Source organism: Lepisosteus platostomus, chromosome 18 (genome assembly GCF_059453375.1).
Source record: "Lepisosteus platostomus isolate fLepPlt1 chromosome 18, fLepPlt1.hap1, whole genome shotgun sequence".
Taxonomy (NCBI): Eukaryota; Metazoa; Chordata; class Actinopteri; order Semionotiformes; family Lepisosteidae; genus Lepisosteus; species Lepisosteus platostomus.
The window spans coordinates 11,751,850-11,775,743 of NC_142628.1; the positions used below are offsets into that span (position 1 = coordinate 11,751,850).

The window sequence follows — 23,894 nt, forward strand, 5'->3', positions numbered from 1 at the left end:
CCCATAATTAACTTCTCACAAATTCCTCATTTGTACAGCAGTAATACATTTCCTTTTGGGAGAAGCAACCAGAATTTGTTCTGGTCAATAAGTCTGAGGTGTAATGGTTTGTAAGGGTAACAGCGGTCTTCATCTAAAATGAAAAGGCAGCAAGTCTGCAAGAGAATTAACCCGAGTTTGTGACAAATGAAAGGAGATCTTTGCACCCATCTCTGTTTTGTAGATACTGTACCATTAACATTACTGTTAAGTGATTTCAAAGAACAATAGCTACAGAAATGCAATGCCACAGCATCGGTCAGTATGAATTAGACAGCATTCTGGGTCACACCAACAACAGAATGGAAATTCAGCTAAAGTATGATGTACAGACTTTTTCTTAAGATATATTATAAAAGTGCTTTTCAATTTAATATAAGCACTACACAGCATCACCTAGGTCCATAAATCAATTACTTTACTTTAAAAGCAAAATTAGAAGCATTATTTCTAATATTCTGTTACATCCAATATAAAGATTTTTTGCAATTTAACTTTCACTGATTTTTGAGAGACCACAGCTTATATGGAATCTGTTATATTACATTTAAAATATTCATTGGTATTTTCTATTTGTATTTAGGAGAAGGTTTTTTGGGAGTTTTACAGTCAGTGTTGTAACACTTTTGCTGAGTTAGAGGCAGCAGTCTGAGAATCCTGCACTCATGGGCTGTACCAACCTGAAAATGAAAGGGGTGTGCTCAAGAGTACTGGAATGTTTCTGAGAAGTGTATATCAGCACATATCCTCCCTAGATCTGCACACTGTTTTTATTACCTTCTGACTGTTTTCCTGGGCTCCCATAATGACAGTACACAGAGGTATATGTGAAGTCAACCTGCTGAAGATTGTCAGAATATAAATAAAATACACATCCACGTTAACCCATTACACTGTTCTATGCACCATTAAATTCAACACTTAGAAATGAGGCATAGAAATCATTTACTGAAAACTTTATTCACTTTATTCAATTACAAAAAAAAAACAAAATAAAGTATAGGTTATGTAGTGTATTATGCAAGCTGATATAAAGATAAAATAATATCGGAAAAGGTCACTTTATAAAATCCCAACCCAAAAATGATTATGCAATTCCCAATCGGTAGTAAACAAAATTAACACTAAAGCAATTAAGTGATGACATCTACATTGCATTTTAAGGATTGTCCCATTCATTACATAAAACTATTAACATCCGTTCTTACAATTAGCACTAATTGGGTTTTAAGTTTAAACATAAGCAGTTTCCCCTTATTTGTACACTGAATTTTTACATTTAGTTGGTCAAAGTTCATGAATGATGTAACAAATGTATGGCCCCATTTCTGAACACAGTGGCTCAAATTGAAACATTAAAACACAAAGGTTGTGGAATACCAATATTATCCCCTCCCTCCTACCTCCGGCTGACATGACATGCCAATGAAACACATATACAGAACTTGGAAAATTAGGAAGTCACAGAAATGTCAAATTTATCTGAATGTACATTTTCTTCAAATAAAATATGGAATATCGAGTTAAAGTTGGGGACACTGCAGATGAATGGGAGGCTTTGGGATAAAATCCTGCAAACCAGTTTAACAGCACGTCCACTAATTATTTGCATTAAATGTCTCTGATGTAAAATGAATGCCATTATCAACACAATAAAACATTTGATCACATGTGCAAAACAAATTGATCTTTGCTTGTTTTTTTCGTCTCTCCAAGCATTAGCAGTTCTGCTTAATCAGCAATTAAGAACTCCAAAGAGGAAAAAAACTAAACAAAAATATAAGCAATTCTACACTACACAAAATGATGCAGCACGGTACTAACAGCCTGTGCTCTTCGAGCCAGTAATAGAATTTCCAGTCATCACAGGCCTTTCTAGATCATCAGTTTCTTTCATAGTCTCTGGATGACCACAACTGGTATAGTTATGGATTTGCACTGCAACATGGGCTTTATACATGAAAAATCTTTGGTGGTCAATATTTCAAAAGATAGCCCTTGGCCATTAAAATGTTTTTAAATCCTGGCTAATACTTTTGGGGCTGGTTTCACGTAACCTAATTAGCGTTGTATCTGGACTTACTAAAATTCATTTAAGGAAGTTAGTCATGACCAGGGTTAATCAGAGTTTGTAAAACCAGCCAACAAAGCTTAATTCCATTTGAGCATTCAATATTAAATACACACGATAACTCCCATCTCCTTTATGGTAACACTTTTAACTGAGTGACTTTAATCAGACAGGTGGTAGTTATTTCCACTCCAGCCTCGATGATAATGAGTGATTGTTAATTACATGTAAAAGTATTCTCTAGAAGCAGTGCAGTAGCCCTACTGCAGTAACTGCAGATGGAATGCCTCTAGGGCACATCTTTATTTTAAACCAAGAAAAGCCTGAGAGTTGTTCTTTATCGCTTAATTATGCCATGGTACTTCTTTTGTACTATAATCCTCCCGAGATCAGGACAGGCAGGACACAGAAGCAGCCTTTGAATTTTGCAATAGCCTTAACTGGTGAAAAGAAACAATGGACAGACCTGAGAATGTATTAACACTTTGTATACAAGTGGCACAGGAATGACAGACAGAATAAAGAATATGGCGACCTTTTCTTCCTCATGGAGATGAGCTAGAGCACAAGCAGGTGGCAGTTAAGGCAAAACTGTACCCTGGAAAGTGCTTTTTTCATTGCCTAACCTCCACGTAATTAGCAGGGAACAGCCCATAAGCTCCTTTACACACGCCCCTCCACCATCCCTCATCAATCATTTCAATGTTGGTGATGATGTCGTCTGGGTCAAAGGAAATCTCATCATCGCCAGCTGCAACAAGGACAGATCAAATACACAAAGTGGATCATCTGTTTTCACAAATAGAATAGCCAGCACACAGTGTCACGTTTGTGACGATCAACAGAACATTTTAAAGGTTTTAGAGCATTTATTAATGACCGATCTTGCAATACATGTTTTTCAAACAAGTGGGTGAAACTTTTTTTTTTGTTCAAGATTTTAATGGAAAATGAAGCTCCTGGTATTCCAGTCCTGTCTTTTGTGTGCCTGTGCCAATATGAAACCCGGGGTTTTGGCATAGGTAGGTGTTCCAGAGAATATGCTATTCCCTGTCTTCTGCCGCCAGCCCCTGACCAAGCCAGATCAACCCTGGGCACCTCACACACATTTCTGCTCCCTCAGTCTGAGGAGCATATGGGTGCAGGAGGCTGCAAATACTGTTAGAAGACAACACCAGCCAGCACTTTTATAGGGAACACATCACAGTCCCATCTGTACACGGGCTGGGCAACAGTAGCCTGTAGTTCTTCCAATTAGGGCAACTGCCTTTGTACACAATGCTGCAATCCGCTCACTACTTTTTTTGGTGTCTTGCATGTATTTCTCATTCATAAAGATTCGGAGCATATTTTCCTCACTTCCGTGTAGTGCTTAAAAGTTCTGCAAAGGACAAAAAGGTAATACTATTTACTCACCAGCCTGGTAATCATACAGAGCCACTGCAGTGAGACCAAGATCCTCTCCATATTCTGCATAGGTCTGGGTATCTAATAGAACACAACACATTTTACTTTCTTGGCCTAAATGCAATAGTTTTAGTCAGTGAATATATAAGGCTGACAAGGGGACAACATTTGCACAGTTAATTCTAAATATGTTTATGTAAATGTATGTACTTGGGTTAAATAAGCAATATTTAGTCATGTTTGTCTTGTAAGTCTTGTGTAAAAACCTACATAATTTTTCGAGGCACAAAAAGCCAGCAATTTAGGTAGTTTGTGGATTATTTTGTTTGGGAAATGACAAAAATATTGCCGTGAGCCAATCTAACATTAATTGTCTTTCTGTAGACGACGCCACTGAACATGTTGAGAGATTCAAGATTCATCGTCAATACATTAAAGTCCTCAACACCACACACTCTGGCACTGATATAACCAATATATCAAGGTGTGATATATTTAAATACACGAACAGCGTGTGGAAAAAATCTACCCTGAAGAAGTGAATGACTTTGTTGGTTTCACCAAGACTAATTCAAAAAGACTTGGTGACACTATCTATTTCTATGTATTATTTGTTATAGGTTATTGGTGCTTAAATAGTTCAGACATACATTCCCAACTGAGTTCAGACACTATCTCAAGATACTTGATTCCTCATGGATATTGAAGGACTGGATTTTATTTTAAATATAACATGATTGTAATCAGAGCATTACTAACAGGCTTATGTCCTCTGTGTAACCTAACCGTTCACCAGAAGCACTGATGAGCTTATACCCATAAAAGTTGCTTACACTTTTTGGTTTGCACTATTGTTAAAATATGTCTTTGTAATTCTGATATAAATAATATGTAGATTGCTGACAGTTGTAAATTATGAGTGTCTGACACAGGGAGAAAGGGGGACAGAGAGCACTGCAACCATCTTTTCAATCGAAGAATGAGGGCGTACCTTGAGATGAGGAAGTAGTCGCTATTGCTATAAAGCTATAAAGGCTATAAAGGGAGCCTAGCTAGGAGGATAAGGTCAGAGAAAAACTCTCTCATGCTGCTATACCGTGCCTGAACTTCAACTGAAAAAGGCCGGATGATTGCTTCAGATCTGTAGTCTCTGTGGTCTCCAATTCTTTTCCCATTCTCCAGACAATGGTTAACCTCACCCCTCTACCATCAATGTGAAGTCATTTCATTGCAAGCTGCATTATATTTACATTGTTTTTATGGATAAAAATGATCCTTCATATGCACTGCTCCACTATACACTCTTTCCACTCTTATGTTTTTTCTAAATATTTTTTAACTCCATTTGCTGCTTCTACGGTGTTTGCTAACCCTCCTAATTTGGTACCATCTGCAAACTTGCCTAGGTCTGAAACTATATTGAAATCTAGATCATCAGTAAATCTAAATTAGGAATAGGAGTGATTCTTGTACAGATCCCAGTGGTAGTGCACTACACATAAATCACCCTACTATCTTTAAAAACACATCAGGTGATTTGGGCTCTTCAGGACCAGGGTCAGAGACCCCCCAGTGTACAAACAAAAAAAGCAGCAACAGTAAAGGGCAAATGTAAAGCTGGATGTTTTTTTGAAATACTGAACAGCCTATATTCTACCCGAATGTCACACAGTCACGACAGTTGTTTGGGAAATCCTGTTGTTGTATGTTCTAAACAGCGTAATGGAAACAGTGTATACAAGCTCCTGCACTGGATCACCTTGATACTGTCCTTCGTCTTCCGTGCTCTGGTACACTGCCTCCTGCTGGTAGGTGTCCTGGGGCTCTGCCTCGTAGGTGTGGTCCTGGTAGTGAGACTCCTGCACCGTGTGGGCAGGCTCTGCATTTTCATATAGGTCGGCATTTTGCTCTTTTTCGTCAGCAGCTGGCTCCTCATATAGAGCTGGCTCCTGTAAGACATAACCACCCTTTTTTTATGCTCAAGACTGATGCCCTCAAAAAAACAAAGACAAAAGACAAGATAAGAAAACTCAACGTCTGAGTTAATTTTAACTTCCTGCTTTAAAAAAAAAACTTTGCAGCAAAATCTTGAAGAACAAAACAGTACGAACCTTAAAGATGATAAAAAGTATCTGAATACAGTTCCAGTTCGTGCACGTAATCTAGTAAATGTAATCTAGCTAAAATTCTCTCACATTCATTCAAGGATATCTCAGTTTGCAACTTTACAACAGATTTGTCTGGCTGCAGTTAGACCTAGCAAAAGACATTGTGCCCGAAGATTGACTAACTTCTAGCTACTGGTTTTTAATAACATTTCCAATCATGCCTACCTGTACATGCATATTTAGAAACCTACGTGTGACCTCTTGCAGTCCACACATAGACATACAGGCTGTAACACTAATGTCACTGTCTGCAGACGTCAAGGAAAAGGTCAAACAGTGCATTATACAACATTATACACTAAATACACATGAAACAGGGACATCTGAGATTTTGTTTGCTGGGTCACGGCAAAAGTCTGTTTGTCACTGTGTCACAGTGCATTTGCATGGCATGCCTGGGGTTACAAAATTAAGATGTAATCTCCAGATTCATTCCACTTTTCTGGTTTAACACTTTATCCATTGGAGAATTTAGCTGACCTCATAAGTAGGGCTGGCAGGCTTCTCCTGGCGAACGGGCTCAGAGACTGGGGCCGGGGTGGGCTCCGGCTCTGGCTCTGGGGATGGGGGTCTCGCTTTCGCCTGCTCCTGTGTCAAATCAAACAGATGCGACAGCTGAAAGAGCGCACGGTGTTCTTCAGCGCCACGGCTCCCAAAGGGCCGTGCAGATCAAAAGCCATCTAGGCCAACTGCCAAACCATCGTTTTCCCCCCAGAGAAACAGAAATACATATTTCAGAACTCCTTCAGTGTGGACATCCTTCCACACAGTAAAGTCAGAGCCAATAAAATCTACCTTCAGCCTGAGCAGAGGGGAGATTTTAACTTTTTTACTTGTTGAAAAACCGTGGAGCTTCCCATCTGTCATCTCCATTACACTCCTCCATAAGCCACAACGTACATTAAGAAGAACAAAGACCATTAAGCTGAGCAAATCGAAAACAATGGCGAAGTCCTTGTGTCTGGAGAGAATGTCACAGCAGCTCCACATACTCTTCGTACGAGATGTTACAAATCAGTTGGCCTATCAGGCGCATTTCGATTCCTGCAAATAGTTATTAAAAACCAGCTCATTTCTGAGAATATCAACATTACCGAAAGGTCACGCATGAATCCACTGCTGATTTGTTTCTTTTCGAGCTACTGTTACAATGAAATGGTATGATCTTCCCCGATCAGTCTTTCTTCACATTTGAAATGTGAGTAGGCCATCTTTTTTGAGATTTCAAAGTACTTAAAACATCTGGTTTCCGAACAGGTACCGGGAGGAATCGTACACTTGTGAACCCAGCTAAGAAAGCTGTACCTCAATCTTCCTCCTGGCTTCTTCCTGCTCTTCCTTCTCTTTTGCCAGGCGACGCGCCTTCTCCTCCTCAGCTCGTTTCCGATCTTCCTCCTCCTTCTGCTTGGCGAGGTTTTCAAACCTGGCCTTCATGCTGCTAGCACTACTTCCGGCTACAGCAGAAGGAAAGGAAAATGAAGCCAAAAAAAAAAAACAAGGCATCTAATTTCTAATCTAGTGCATTCCCGGCAAGGGTCTCAAACTCTGTTCCTGGAGGGCCTAGAGTGTTCCGGGTTTTATTCCCACTACGTTTTCAGTTACACAGTTGGTCTAATTATTTAACTGCAATACCCCTAAACCCTCAGTTAAACGGGCTTCGGATTTGATGGAGAAAATCTACTACGGGTGATTTTTTTTTCTCTGTAAAAATCAAATACCGCTCTTTCGCTGCAATAACTGTGGGCAAATTGCTTCTGTGTTTGTGTTTTGTATGCTTTCTAAATGTAAAAATTTAACATTTTAAAAAATACACCAAAATGCCAGCAATATGTAAAATGCACATATTTTCCATATTACATAGTGTTACTCAGCTTTTGTTACTCTGTAGTCCTTTTAACACTTCTAGCACAACAGTTTTTGAACTATGGGACACAGGCCTCTCCAGTCACATACCAGCTTCCACGGGTTTGGTTCTTTTGTAGGCTGGAGATGGCTTTTCAACCTCCTCAAAGGTACCTGCACTCTAGACATACAATTAGAAACACGGCAGATTAGATACAGGTAAAAAAAAAAGATATCAATATGAGACAAATGACAAAGAATCTAGTTATTTCCCGGAGGTTTTAGTGAAGGATAGGTTGCTACATTTGAACAGCATATTCCCAAATTATCCCAAAGCACTCTACACGCAGGAGCAGACACTTCATCCAGCATGGAAGTGCAGCACCCACCAGGCTGATCTGGGACAGATGTCATGCACAACAGGTCAAGTGAGAAACCACCTGAATCAAGAGACTATTAGGATATACTGGGCTGTTGGAGCTCAGATTAGAGTTTAGCCGTAACACCAGGGTGAAAACCCCTTTTGAAAGCTTTTGAAAAAAGAGCCATGGCATCTTTAATATCCAAATGGTTCATAACCAGGAACCAGTAGCCAGGACCTCAGTTTAGCTGTCCTTCAGCTGAGATGCATCTCCTAGAGCACTGTGTCCACTCATCATACTGAATCACTGGAAAATGGAAATTTTACAGTTCCACCAACACCATACACAGCAGACTACAATGTAATTATGCTTTTTACCACACTAAGACTTAGTTCCAGCTTCATATCATGTTTACATGTACATTTCTTCTAACATTTTACCAGCCACTAATTAAATTAATCCAAGCAAATTACATTATGATCAGTCTTAATGCATATAAACTAATTTTATTTTTGAGGTAGTACAGGGCTGTTTACATTCTAATATTGACAACAAGTGCAATTAAGTTTAATTAATCAATTGAAAATGGAGTACTTTAGAACTTACTTGCAAAAACATTTACTTACTTGTAAAAAAAAACAACATTTGTTTAAAAGAACAATGCAAAATACGAATAATAACTTGAAACTAAATCAGGAACTGAAGGAAAAATACCTTATCCATTCTGTCCTTTTGTACTCCATACTTTCCGCCAAATCCCTTTGAATAGTCTAAAACAGCATAAGACCTTACAGTTAGCTTTAGGATTGAATGAATTTTGCAGAAAAAAAAATAAGAGCGCAAAGCACATTCATGCACATCTGAATGCACAAAGCTCAAAACACAAATATATATGCCTGTCTTGTTAAATATCTAATGAAGCCATTTTTGGCTTACGTGCTGCACCTGAAGCTGTACATTGTAGGAAGTTGAACTGCATGGCGCATTGTGATACTGGAGGCTGTGCAAGCATGCATAGGCCAGTCTTGAAAAGTGGCAAATAAGCAAATGAGCACTGGATTAGAGTGGTGTGAACACATCCAAAGGGAAAAAGAAAAAAAAAAGACAAGTGAAGGCACTTTCCAAAACCATAGCACTCTCCAAGCACAGACTTATTATTAAAGTGTTTTAGTCGTTACTTAAACACTAGTGAATAACAAAAGAAAACAATTTGGTGAACAGTAATATATGTTAACATTCGTCCTTTAGAAGGCTGAGGTTACTGATTCTATTAGGGGGACCTTACAATTACTGAAACTTCCTCTAAGGAAGCCGTCATAGCAACAGTCTCTAACAGAGTATTTACATAATAATTACTTAGTAAATACATATTTACTTACTCAAAATGACACATTTGTGGAGTATTACAATGCAATTCATATCAGATTCTCTGACAAGTATATGGCACTACACATTTGCTTAGAAATAAGTTGACTATTAATTATATAGCTGAATATAATGGTAAAAGCAATTACACGAGGGGTAATACATCTGCTATCATCACTACACTGAGAATTACAAATTAAAAGCAATATATTCTGTAATAGCAGATCTGATCATATTATATATATTTTTTATTTATGAATCAAATGTGAATTTGGTTTAATACACATTTTTAAAAATATGTACACCGTGAATCCAATAATAGATAAGGCAAAATTACACTACATGTAATTCTGATTGTATAATTCAGCAGAGTACTGGTGCCACCTTCTGGATACTTGTACAATAATAATTAGAGGCCATCAACCATAAATAAGATTCTTTGTAAACAGGAAATATGCACAATTAATGCATTATGTTTGAAGTTCGCAGGTTCGAGGCCATTTTGAACTTTTAAACTTAATTACAAAAAGCCGAAACCCAGATGGTTACAAACTTAACCAATGCGTATGAAAAGTCTGTGCCAGGAAATGCTACAGTTTGGGCATAAACTAGAGCATGACTGTGCCTTGCTGGGACTCGTGCTTGGCCAGTTTCTCCTTGTACTCAAAGCCCACAGCAGATTTGTCCTGCCTCTCCATCTGAACACCGTATTTCCCTCCGAACCCTCTCTTATAATCTGAAAAAATCCACAAGCCACAAGTAGGAGAGACAAAAAGAATCGAAAGCAAGAAAAGGGACAAACAGAATAGGGTTAACATAAATGGGAAATCACACCAGACTTTGGTAATAAAAAACACACAGTGAGTAACAGCCCCCCTCTGACAAAGTCTCCTCGACTATACCAGTTAGGAATAGTCCTTGAGAAATAAATGGCTCAAGGGAATGGAGTTCTATAAAAAGATGCAGCAGAAAGCAGTTGACCAGATTTCAATTATAGAAACCATTAACTAATTACCTATTAAAAATTTACTTCTCTAACTAGGCTATAGATCTTAGTTATATCTTAGGTTCTACTTATAATGCATTTAACTAAAACTCAATATTTGTACATATTTCAGAACCTTGAAAGGTACAACGCCTTATAGAAATAACAGAAAAGGTAACCTTTTCGTTTCATTTTCAAAATTTCAGTTTGTAAGAAGGGAGGTTACTTTCTCCAACATTTCTTCTTTCTATAAAATGATGCATTCCATTTTGGGGGATTTGTAAAGAATGAAAACACCACAAGTCAGGTTAAAAACTGTATGCTTCAGTGATTGCGTTACACTTCAATGCAAAAACGAACAATGAAAAGTGCAGCAGAATAAACATGCACCCCAATATTGCACTGAATCCAACAAAGGACTGTCTGGGACAGTACAACTGGTCTTATCTGAGAAACTGTAACACTTAATCATAGTTCCTATTCTAATCCTATCCTTGTTCCTGTGTAACAAAGAAAGGAGTCTCAAAAGTCTAATAATGTTCTTAACAGGCACAGGAAAATCACCAAAGTAAAAACTTCAAACATTTAACATGACATTTACACATAATCACATTATATACACTTTAACAGAGAGAAATTTAGATATTTAGAAATCTGATGAATTTGCCTTAAAGGTCCATGCAATAATATAGAGAAACAGTGCATGTAATGTAAACTCAATTTAAAGTAAATGAACATTTGAAATCTGGGTTTTCCCTGCTTTGTTTCTTAAACTCTCTACTAGGATGTGAGCACAATGATGTATTCCAATCGAAACAGTGAATGTGTCAATCCTGGGTAACTGCTATACATTACTGTGTTTTGGCTAAGCACTCAGTACACTACTGTTGATAAACTTAGTGGTGATAATTAAAAAAAAAGACCTTAAAGGGTGCACATTCTTTAGTGTTTTTCATCTAAGCCCTTACAGCACATGACCTAAATATCTGATCTCACTGTAACAAACCACTTCCTCAAGGCATGTGAATGGGAGTAGGAATGTGATGGTTTCACATCCGTGATCTGCTGCACTGGCATTAATACAGGATAACAGAAAAACACCTAAAACATTTATATAATAGTCCCTACATTTCAAAAACTCAGTGCAGAGGATCTTGTGGCAACTGTTAACTGTTCCTAATGTTTAATCAAAATGCAAATCTAGACTAGATTGAAAGATTCTATGCAAATGAACATTTATATATACTCAACTCAAAACCAGTTTTGAGGTAAGAAGTTTTTAAAGTAGAATGGAAAATATTTAAAAAAAAGCTTAGTCCTGCACTGAAGAACAACTGCAAATGTTGAAATCCATATCATCTCTCTTCTTTTACTACTTAAAACAGAGGTGCAACATCCATAATACATTTAAACAAAAGAAACATCCTCATTGCTACCTTTATGGTACTGGTTTTCTAAACCTGAACATAGAACTTCTTATAAATGATCCTTTAAGATTTTAAGTTATAAATCATAGAAATAATAAAGACCTACGTAGTTAAGGCACCATGTGAATCAGATACAGACGTTTCACACATCAGTTCAAAACAGTTTGTATATAACAAGCAAGACTTACAGTACGTGCAGAAAAAGCACCCTTTTAGGAAAGTTAGCACAGACATTTGAATGACCTTCAAACGAAACAAAACAGCTGCCCGCAGTGTAAAGTCCCCAGAAACAGAAGTACCTTTCTGAGACTCGTGCAGCTGAACCTTTTCCTGGTGGTCCCAACCGAGGGCCGACTTGTCCTGTCTGTCTGTCTGAACACCAAACTTCCCGCCAAAACCTTTAACATAGTCTGCACACATAATACAAATTCCTGGAGTTATTATGTGGCAATTTTAATTGTTGCAGGGAGTGAAAAGCAGCAGAAAGATAGCAGCGGGATAAAAAAAGCAGTACTTCCAGATCGCTTATAAATCCCCTCATGATTAGCAGCAATCATGCAAGTACTAAAAAAAAAATCCTGTCAAGCAGTCTTGTGAAAACCTAATCAAGAAACATCACATCCACAAACGTTTTTTCGAGTGGCTTCTTTGCACTCAGGTATTAATTAAAATCAGATTTTAACTTAAGGGGGAACTGCAGTCACACTTTCTCGGGTTGGCTATGAAATCTCAGTAACAAAGCAAATGAATTAACACTATCACGAAATCTTACGAATTCTGCATTAAGCACAAAGTTGTGAATTTTGTGAAAATACCATGTTGTCGCAAATCGCTGGTTTTGCCATGGGCGAGAGCAAGAGTTCGCGAGAATTGTGACTTAAACCGGCCCCTCTTGCTCACTGGTTAACTGTAATGCGAAATGCGATGTACAAGAGAATAAGTACAGGTTGTGCAGCAGACACTTCACCGCAGAAATGTTCCAACGTGATCCTCATGCAGAGGTAACAGGTAAATAGTATTTCTTGGCAAAACCAACTCGAAACCAAGATATTTACAAGCCTGCTTGTTTACAATGTAATAGGGCCGCTTCACTAAACCAGAAGTTTTGTTGTCTTGTTCTGAATCCCAGAAATTGACAGCAATATGGCGCTGCGAAATTATTCCTGGTATACTATATAACTATACCTGGTAATTTAATCAATTTCTGATGTGAGTGGGAGGTTTTACACATTACTGTGTATTGTGGTTTGAAATGCTCTCATCAATGTATCAATGGAATCCATTCTATCCCCTAAATATAAAAATAGTGTTGCAGTTCCTCTTTAAGCAGCCAAATCAACACTGTGTGAACACCACCTTTCACTCTGCTCAGGTACCTTCGCTTCTGCTCTTTAAATATGATGTATTTTCCACGCCATTAAAATACATTTTTTCTCTGCATCTATTACTCCATAAATAAACTGTTCCTATTTATTTCAGTGCTAGAGATTACTGTAGCACTTCATATTTTCACTATATTTTATGGAGCAAATACTACAATACATCCATGAAGGTAATCTTTCATTTTATTCTCAATTGATAGTTGAGCAAGTTTTGATTTCAAAGGCACTTTCTAAATTTAATAATTAAATCTAGTGCTGGGCGATAATTCGATAACAATAATTATCGCGATATTATTTTCCTCGATATTATTTTAACAAAAGTTCGATAAATGTTCGATATATATGTTTATGCTTTGTGCATGATATGCGCATGCGCACAAAATACTGCGCGAGTGCACGTGTGTGTTGCAGACCGGGTAGCTAATGTGGTGGCAGGATTGTAGTTAGAGTTGAGAAATGAGCGACACTGAAGCAAATGTAGTGCTGCCACCGATCAGCTCGAAGGATGATGACATCGTCGACAGAAAAGGTAATTCAATTCGGTAATTTGGGGATATTTTGGCTTTTTATGATCAGACATAAAACAGAGCACTTTAAACTTTGCAGTCTGTCTGAGCCATCTGCTATGTGTGTTTTATCACAATGCAGTATTTAATTTTTCTATTAAGATATTTATTTTGTAAATTTTACTCATGCATATTTTAACATAAAAAAAAGACTTAAATACTCTCTACTTCAGATTTGTTCAATGTTTCTGCTGTTTGGCAAGTGTTTGTTGTGTTCTTAAAATAAAGAGTTGTTTAATTTACCAATTAACTGTCTGGTTTCTTCAACCTCCACTCAGGAGAAAAAATCTGCCTTTAAACTTGAAAGAAATAATGATTTGACATTTCTCGTGATAATTATCGATATCGACTGATATGAAACTTTTTATCGTGATAATGTTTTTGGCCATATCGCCCAGCCCTAATTAAATCAATAAATCAGCTTTCCAAGGAACACAATATAAAGAGAATTTCTCTACAAGATGTGGACGAATGGAATACTCACATTAGAAATGCACTTTTAAATTATGTAAAGTAATATATTACTTTCTTGAAGCAGCTAATATATTTTTTTTACTGTGAAAAGTAAAATAACGTAGGTGAGGTATACTTTTTTGAAAAACACTCAGAGCTTTGTGCCATCTCTTACTAAGTTTCTTTTCAATTTAATAAGACTACTAAGTAAACTTTCAATACTTCAACTACAGTATGTTGAGGTGTGTACTTATGCTAGTTCAATGTTGAACTGGAAGTGTAGTGAACAAGCATACAACATACCCAGAACCCAGATGCCCAATTCCACCTCCACCATTAAGAGTTAGCAAATCATGTTTCGATAGGTAAGCAGGTTTTAAAAGATAAATGTTTTGAAACAATGATGAAATCACATTGTACCAGTGAAGCAACAATGCTAAGCTCTCTCCCAGTCAAGACAAAACATGCCTCCACATTCCAAGAGAGAAAAGTATTTCTCAAAGTATTTTCCATATTCGCCAAGTGAAGGACATGTCTACCAAGACTGATTTCTAAAATTCTTAGAATCTTTTTTTTTCTAAAAAAGGACACTTCTTGTGTTGTGATTAAAAGGCCAAAAACAAACCAGTGCATGTTCATGTAAGAATCAACATTTTACAAACCTTTCTGAGACTCGTGCTTTTCGGTTTTTCCTTGGTATTCAAATCCCACTGCACTCTTATCCACTTTGTCTTTTTCTACCCCGTATTTCCCACCAAAGCCTCTGGAATAATCTGAGGATTTACAAGAGAAAAGGAACTTTTAATACAAATACAGACAATACAGAAATTCTGACTTCTTAAACTCAGCCGAACAGAGCTGTTATTAAAACATTCACAATAATTTACAATAAGTAAAGGAAAATAATCAAGCACAACAATTGCAAAACAATTAAGAGGAGATCCCAGCTTATCTCAATAATGACCTTGAGATTTGTCATTTTCGCAGTTTGTTTTAGTAGATTTTGCTTTAATATTGTTCCAAAGTGGCACTAAACACAAAATTATTCTGATTCACTGTTTAAGCAATATTTTGTGTTTTAAACTTATACAGTATATATATTTATTTAGCTCATCATAAACAAAAAGTATTCAGTAACAAAGAAAACTTTGGATCTCTACAAAACATTTGCAATGATACAGCAAAAGGAAACAAATGCAACTATACAGCACTCGTTGTAACTAAATTGAAACCCTAAACAAAATGTTTTAAAAGAGTAACGATAACAAACCTTTCTGAGAGTCATGTTTTTCCGTTTTGCCCTGGTAATCAAATCCTACTGCACTCTGGTCAACACGATCAGTCTGGACACCATATCTCCCCCCAAAACCAGATGAATAGTCTACATGGTTTAAGACAGCAAAAGCATCAAGCGAAAGTAAAAATTAAGCAGCTGCAAAGCCATGCCGGATTTCAATTTACACAGGAGCAAAGACAGAAACTTTCCAATTTGAAGCAAAATAAATGTTTAACAGATCAACAGAACACTGCAGAAAAAGCACAGAAAAACACTTCAGCATTTCGGAGCCGTGAAAGCATATTGTACAACTAAGGGAAATACAGATGCCCGATTCTAGGCCTTAGCGGACAACTGCATGAAGTATGTTTACAACATTATCAATTTGAACTGATGCTGAAAATGACAAAAGTATTAATCTTTTGTTATTCTTCTGAAGTAGCAAAAAGCTACAATGACTGCCTTAAACCACAAAGCGTACTGGATTTATTTACTGTCAGAGCGTATGACAAATTTTTTCTAAGAAGAAATAAAAACAAATCAAACTTCTGTGCGGTATCAGAAATTGGGATCTGCAGCGTGTTCCTCTAAAATCTAATTAGTTAAAACAAATTAGATGATATTTTTCCTTATCTCTATGTACTACTACCCCCCCAAAAAAAACAAACTTCACAGTAACTAAAAACTAATCTGGAGTTTGAAGGGCATTCATTTTAGCACCATTTACAGTGCAATCTGCTGTGAATCAGAAAGAAAAGAGTAAGCAACTGTAACTGTCACATAGGAGGTAGCAATTCAAATGTGTAAGCAAAAAACCTACTAGGCCAGACAAATATTACAGTATTCCCTTATTATAAAGCTACATTTTAGATAATCATTGTACAATACATTCCTTTTTTTATGTTCGTAAATATAAATTCTGTACTATCATTTATAAAGGGCTATTACTTAAGATTGCTTTTAATAAGAGAATACTACATCCAAAGCAGTTTATGATTAAAAATCATGTAATCTGATGCACTTTTCATACTGTACAGGGATCATAGGAAAACCAGCACCTTTCTGTGAAGCATGTTTTTCAGTCTTGCCAGTGTACTCAAATCCAACTGCAGACTGCAAAACAGCAAGGGAAAGATTAGTCATAGTCAACCACTTATGAATGACAAAGTAATGTTTTTGGAAACCAGCTTAGCTTTAAATGTCCAATGACTACAAAGTCAAAGACATTTTGCTTTCTTATCCAGATTATGATGTTCAAAGTCACATTTATTGCGTCTATCCAAAAGATATCTTACTACTACACACCACACATTAATGTGTTAAAATAAAAAACATGAACACCCAATTAACATTATAATGCAATTTACAATTACTTAATATTAAACAATATTCTGGATTGATTAACTACTCAAAATAAAGTACTATCAAGATATACTCTACAGTTCAACAGACACCCCAAGTTTCACATTAGTAATGAGCAGTAAGAACAATAAGATTTTTTTTCAATAATCAGTATCGACACCTTTCTCTTATGTGGACACTTCCTTCTGCACTGCCTTCAATACTACACAGGTATGACCCTGCAGCAGAGGCAAAATGAAGTTTGTGGTTTTGAAAAAAAGATGACAGTGCTGTACCTGGTCAATACGATCCGCTTGGACACCGAATTTTCCGCCAAATCCTTTCACAGAGTCGGTCTGAGAGCAGTGTTTGGACAGCTTACTCTGGTACTCATGGCCTACAGCAGACTACAGAAAGACAACAAACATCCCAGACATTCATTGCCAGCACTGAACTACAAGAACACACCAAAACAACACTATAGAAGACAAATAGGTCATGTCTACTTGGACATTTAAAATTCTGAATCCATACTGGTGATAATAAAAATGACTTGCTAAAACTAAGCTTGCTTGAAGTGCGCAGGTATGATTGCGATGCACACCAAAGTCCAGATCACTGTTTTATTTAACATGTGCTTTCATTGTCCCCAAGTTCAGGAGAATTCTAACAATGGAGCAGAATCAAGCTCCGAGATCAGCAGCCATTTTAAACTTTCTGACTTTTTCTGGAAGATAGCTGATAAGCTGATAACCTTGTTTTTCAACAGGGGGAAGGACAAACAAATCAGAAGTCCAGGATTGCTTTTCTCTGTTGTCCTGAATATCCCTTTGAAAGTACAAGACGACAAGGTGTTCACTACCTTTCACCTCGAGAGTACAAGAGCAGAGAACTTAAACCAGAATATTAGTTGTAATTGCTTATACTGCTAATTTAACTTTTATTTTCACATTATAGGCATTTTCATATTAACTGTTCCAGGAATATCATCACTTGCTGTGAACTGTGAATGCTTACAGCTCCGATCTCCTGAGTCCATTCTGATACATTTTCGAACAAACCCGTTTCCATTAGGGCAGATCAAATGGGTGAACCCATGTGGAAAAGAATGTCATACCACTTCTCACCATGCACATATTTCACAGTTATGCTGTTGGATCATCAAATATTACCACTGTACAATACCCACAATGAAGAAAGGGATTTGTGCACCAGTTGCATACAGACAAGTGCAAATCGTTAGCTCATAGGAAAATCTTTTTTTCCCTGGCAGGCCTGGTGTTATCCCATTCACACATTAAAGCCAGAATGAGGAGTGTATGACTGGCTCACAATGTTACTGTTGGCATCGACTCCCTGGCCTACCGATCAGGTGGCAGGCACTGGCAGGCAGATTATTTCACCAGGAAATTGACAATTAAGGAACGCAGGGAGGGAGTTATGCACTGACGTTTGCCAGACAATTTAGAACATAATGGATTTCAAACAGCGACAGTTATCTTGCGTGCCAAAGCCAAGATCAGTAGTACAACTGAGAAGTTAGAAAAAAATGTATCTTGTGCTCCAACTCCTGCTCTGTCAGTGATGACCAGCAAATATATATACACACTTTTACCTGCAGTTAAAAAAAAAAAAACTTTTTGCAGTTGAAAAGCATATGTGCCACATATGTCACTTGGGACCAGAGTATTTTTTATTGCTAAAGACAAATAGTCTGTAATTTACAGGTTTAAATATACTACTACAATATATAGAAATGAAACAAGTGTCACATGGCCTGTGAGCACACTGTATTTAAACCTCGGTAACACACTTTGCTCTGACCACTCATAATTCAAACGAATGTCGATTCAAACGTGTCCAAAATATCATCACCAATACACAGAATTGCTTTTTAATTTAACAGATTTCAGTGTAAAAGAAAAAAATGTATGACATTTCATCTCCAGTACCTTATCCATTCGATCCTGCTGGACTCCAAATTTTCCACCGTAACCATGAGAAGCTTTAGGCATATTCTCCAGCTCCTGCTCCTTCATTTTGCAATGCTCCACTGAGACATTTTCACGCAGCTTATGAATGCTGCACAGAAGCAACAAAGAAAAAAAATAAACCGCAAGTGGCAAAATACTATTTGAAACCATCAACTCACCACTGATACTCCAACTCCTTGTTCACCAAGCAAAACAAGAAAACTTCAGTTGCCCTACAGTATGTGCAAACCTAACATCCCATGCACACAAATATTAAAACTGGAGCCACCATTATAACACAATCTAATACACATAGATCTGCTAGGAAAGAGCTGCTTACTTAATATGCTCCTGGTGTCCAGATCCCTCAACGGTCTTGGCTCCCCATCTTTGTTCCTTCTCAGATACATCATTCTAGTGGCAGCAAAGTAGAAAAAAAAGATACATTTCAAAACAAGTAGTCAACAAGCTACACCTTTTTATTATATCGCTGACTTCCTACCTGCAGTTAGCTACTGTATAGTACAGAACATCCTTACCAGCCCAATGATAAGCTGTACAAATGATTCATGGAAATCCCATTACATGTAATTTTTTAGCCCAAAAACACTGAAGCATAATTTTCAAACACTTTATTCTGTCACAGCTTTCAGGCAAGCCACTGTTGTTTAATCAGACAATGTAGTGGGGGGGAAGCTTTCTTCTTAATCTTACAAACGAGAAATGGGCTAGAAATTGTTAACAGCCACACTGTGTAAAACAGCGAATTTGTGATGTGTTCTCCAAGAGACATAAGAAGGACATAATGAATTAATCACCCCTTACCACAAAGTCTGGATCAGTCTCCCAGTCATCTGAGCCATCATCAGTGATGGAAATAGATTTTCCGCCTGCAGCTTTCCACATCTAAGGAAGCAAAATGGAGGAGTTTAAGTACAATGGTTCCTGAACAAGTCACTACTATTTCTCATTTTAATCATTACAGTTGTTTATTTTTTGGACAACTGCATGTTCTGCTATACAATAGGATAGGTTCATGCAAGATAAAAAAACAATACCTGGGCTGCAAACTGCTAAAAAGTTTCAAATGAGACAGGAACTTCATTAAGGTGTTAAACTACCAGGCTGAAATCTATACTGTTGTCCGGGTATCAGCTTCTACACAGATCATAAAAGAAACCGTGCAATTAATCACGATAAAACACTGAGAGATAACTGCAATGCTACAGGAACTGAAACTAGAAAAACAAAGTGTAGTGAAAACAAAGTTTTTACAAGATGGCCTGTCAAATTTTTAATGGAAGCTGTACTTTCTCCAGCTGGAGCTGAACTGTCTTGAAATAAGCAGTTGAAAGAAGACGGACTAAATAGTTGAGTTGCTGTCAGTTGCAACATTTGAAACAATATCTATTAAGGCATATTTCTTCCCTAGGCCTGACTTGTGTAGGATGAAACTTTGCATTCCTCGGATGTCGTCCACAATGCAGGCAATCAAATAGCAACAAATAAAACGTCAATTCATGTCAAGATGAGGATTTCTGAGCCCTGCTGCGTCCGGCCCAACTCTATAACTATCCCATAATACAGACTGTACAGTCTGACTCAGCCCCACACAGGCATCTGCGGTGTAGCAATGGAAAAAGTTGGGATTGCATTCCAGATTTAAAAGAAAAGTTCGCATATGCCTCCTGCAACCGAACTAATTCAGCGCAAAACGTGGATTTGAAACATACTGACGGGGAGGGGTGACTGAACCCCTTAGCCTAGCCTGTATCCGTGTCTCCCTCTGGTGTTGAAGTATAAAGTTGAAGTGCAGTTATTTGCAATCTTAGGTATTTCACAGCACAAATACCTTCCGTGCAGTTACAGCTGCCCTTCAGCACCACACCCAGATCACAACTTGTGCTGCTATATCCCCTTCCCGTGACAAGTTTAAGGAACGTCTCCACTGAAAACTCGACTATTTTATCACACGTGTTTAACTGCAAACCCCTCGAACAATAGACGACACAGCTCCATTTTCACTATTGTAACCTCGCATGGGGATTATAAAGTGCAAATGCTATTTTAAATCTACTTCCCCAATGACACAGTTAAGAAGAAATTATAAAAAGGGATGTGTGAGTGGTCTTCGTTATGAATATACCTTTTTACAAGAATCGAAACTTTTGAGCCACATTATTTTGACCAATATTAGAGACTGGGGCACTGTTTCATTTAGAAGGATAATTGCTGCATAAACACAGACTAGGCCAGCACATCTGAACCAAAGCAAACCTGAACAGGAATGCAAATCCGACTAACATGCAAAGCATGCTCACCTTTAACAATCTTTTTACAGAGGGATCCGTTCCGATGAAACTACTTTAGATAACCCAACGTCCACCACAAAACGAAATTCTCTTCCTGCGTTAGCCCTTTCTTTCAAGCCACTGAGTCATCCATCGAACGGGACACTCTTAGCACACATTTTTTAATAGATCCTTAAAGGAGATAAAATGTATGCCCGTGGCTACCGAGTAAATAAATTCAATGTATAATAACTACTAAATATGTTCTGCACTGCATCATTTCCTGCTCCAAATCTCAAGACTGATCCCAGCCTCTATGATTTATGTGTTCCTGCTTGCGAGTCTGCATTGATGTCGTGCCCCCCGACACCTAATGAGGCGACGTCGGAATCTGTTCTACCTGTACTGGGGTACCGCTGTCACGTTGACTTACTTTGTCCGAATCTTTCTTCTCGCACAAATTGTCGCCGAAGATAAAAAAAATCAACGCTTCTGAAGCTAACCCAAGCCTCCGTAGTATTCCTGCTCCAACTCCCGATCCTTCCGGCTCTCCCAGAGCCCGACTTCCTGTTACGAGCTCAGCAGCACCACCTGGGAGCCGTGCCGGGAATGCGGAGAGGACAAGGCGAAACGCCAGCTGTAAGTACTAAAACTTCTAACACCTCGAAAACTACGCCACCTGCACGTGTATTTAGATTTTCTAGGAGAGTAAATGCACGTTTTCGTGTTATACTGTGCCTTCGTCCACCGAAATGTTGTGTATGTTACACCTTTATAAGGATGTAGTTCTCCTTTTAAAGTTAATGCAACCGTATTTAAAAACAAAAACTTATTAGCATCTGTTGGCATTGTGCAATTTTTTTCTTGATTAACATTAAAACAAAAAAAAACAAACCTTTTGTATTGCAAAAATTGTTACGATTTTATTAAGTTCAAAAGCATTTAAAGACCAGTTTTTTTTAAAAAATGCAATTTTAATGAAATCCTTTGTATAAAGAAATCGGATCAATTACTACTACATGCAACAATGATTTTTTTTAAACAAAGACACAGTCTTTTTTATTGGCAGTGGAAAATAAAAGTTTCAGTATTTTATTGAAAGTAAGCAATAAATAATACTGTGATAAAAATAGTTCAAAAGTAGTCAGACTGTACATATTTGTTACAAGGTCACGAAATTTGAAATGAGAAAAAACGAAGAACATGAGGGTAACATGATTTGAGTTTTACGTACGTCTTATCAAACAGACAAGGTAAAATAAATCAGTACATTAAAAACATTTTAATGAGTCTGTCGATTTCCCAACATTATGAGTATATAAATACTGAGAAACCTGGTGTTCAATGACAAGTGAATACACATTCAGAAACACTTCAGCCATGGATACGATCCAAGGAAATGACAACCGTTATACAAAGTGACAAAAAAGTAAAAACAAAAATAAGGCTTAAAGTCATCGTACAATGCATTAGAAGGTTATGAAAATTGTGCCACCTTCTACTGACTTCCCACTTGAAATGAGACCACAGTGATCAGGCATTGGTCCATGATGAATGAAACGTGTTGCATCAGCTTCTTTTAAGCTTTTAATGAAGAAGAGAGAGGAATGGAAAGTTTCAGCATCTGTGGCTGGTAGAGTATTTCTACTTGAAAGGACCTTATAGCCAAACAACGCATCTATAAGTGACTCTCTTCTTCATAGTTCTATGGCTTTTCCAAAGTACATTTTGGTATCACAGTAAATGATTTACAGAGATGCACAAATATACAAATATTGAGTGTGTGTGTGCGCGTTTTGGGGTGGTGGTCAAACCTCAATTATTTTTCACATTTTCCAGACCCTGATCTTCAGTCCTCCTGACATACCAAAGAGCGATCTAAAATGCTGAAGAGTTTTCACCAGTTTTTGAAATTCAGAAATTGACCTAAAAGTTGCATTTAAAAGTTTAAATCAACCATTAAGAAAATGTGAAAAAAGGACTTTTAGAAATGCACTCGTGTTAAAGTCACTTTAGCTTAAACCCCATATTTAAAATCAAAAACAAAAAAAACAGTCTGTGGTCAATGCACAAACAGGTATATATATAAAAAATAAAGATTAGATAATGTCTGTAGATAAATATACAACCTTCAGACTCATGATACATTCAGTTACATCTGAAAGGATTTTACATTTGATAAGGGCACAACAGAATTTGAAGGAAAAAAGCAAAATGAATACAGACAATGATACAGTATTAGGTCTAAGTAAATGAAATATCCAATCAGTTTACATAAATATAAGAAACTTTAATTCTAAAATATTTTCTCTATGGTATTCAGGAAATTTGTGAATTCTCTAAACTCTGTAATAAAATATTTATAGTGTTCTTGTAAGAAGTAACAATGTCACAGATCTCATCTTGATTTCAGAAATGTAGTCTTCAATTGATTTAATGCTGTTTAATCATCGATAGAAATAGTGGGGATAAACTGCAAACAGAAAAAAGAACAGTCAGTGCAAATTATGGGTAATCAGTAGATAATTAACATTGTGTCAGCTACATAGAAGTTTCATGACAGTGCATGTCATGAAACTTGTTCTATTTCTGCAGACCTCAGAAAAATTCAAAGCTGCACAAAAAAAATCAGTTGTAATATTAAGACTAATCCTTTTTCCTATGTAAGAAAAACTACTTAACACGCAGAAAAGCAAGTTCAAAAGTCTTCATTTGTGAGCAGATAGCCAACTGTAAAATTCTGGTTACCTTGAAAACAAAGGATTTACTTAATTGACAAGAAGATTCAATTTTCTATAGGAAAGAAAAACTGGAACCAAATTCCTGATAAATGACCTACATTTAAGCTGACTTTATATTTATTAAATCAGGAAACCAATGACATTATTTAGTCTAAATTCCCCAGTTTTCATACAGACAAGTGAACACTTAGTCAATCCTTATGAA

The 23,894-nt window shown here is 37.1% G+C and overlaps 2 protein-coding genes across 19 annotated transcripts in view; both read right to left on the bottom strand.

Moving 5' to 3' along the window:
- Positions 1-982: 982 nt before the first annotated feature.
- On the bottom strand, positions 983-21,537 carry cttn (cortactin). Of its 5 annotated transcripts, XM_088611031.1 has the most exons (17): positions 21,382-21,537; positions 19,483-19,563; positions 18,998-19,071; positions 18,637-18,766; positions 16,981-17,091; positions 16,402-16,456; positions 15,338-15,448; positions 14,730-14,840; positions 11,966-12,076; positions 9,880-9,990; positions 8,604-8,659; positions 7,639-7,708; positions 6,991-7,139; positions 6,166-6,273; positions 5,277-5,466; positions 3,527-3,598; positions 983-2,861 (listed from the first exon to the last, which is right to left on the bottom strand). In XM_088611031.1, the coding sequence occupies exons 2-17, from the start codon at positions 19,561-19,563 to the stop codon at positions 2,725-2,727; spliced, it is 1,677 nt and encodes a 558-aa protein (XP_088467157.1). In that variant the 5' UTR covers positions 21,382-21,537; the 3' UTR covers positions 983-2,724. The 5 variants fall into 5 exon arrangements, with proteins under 5 accessions (XP_088467157.1, XP_088467159.1, XP_088467158.1 ...); XM_088611033.1 differs by lacking the exon at positions 15,338-15,448; XM_088611032.1 differs by lacking the exon at positions 9,880-9,990.
- Positions 21,538-21,901: 364 nt separating this feature from the next.
- ppfia1 (PTPRF interacting protein alpha 1) overlaps positions 21,902-23,894 on the bottom strand; it is a 42,597-nt gene continuing 40,604 nt past the window's right edge. For all 14 annotated transcript variants that reach the window (XM_088610927.1, XM_088610931.1, XM_088610921.1 and 11 more), the window contains one exon: positions 21,902-23,421. The gene's annotated coding sequence lies outside the window, so the exon portion shown is untranslated. The remainder of the gene's footprint in view (positions 23,422-23,894) is intronic.

Coding starts and splice junctions, on each gene's coding strand:
- cttn (XM_088611031.1), bottom strand. CDS start 19,563: ATGTGGAAAGCTGCAGGCGGAAAATCTATTTCCATCACTGATGATGGC. Junction 17,092..18,636: donor AGCAGGATCGAATGGATAAG/GTACTGGAGATG, acceptor GTCTTTCTGTAG/TCTGCTGTAGGCCATGAGTA. Junction 14,841..15,337: donor AAAACATGACTCTCAGAAAG/GTTTGTTATCGT, acceptor GTAAATCCTCAG/ATTATTCCAGAGGCTTTGGT.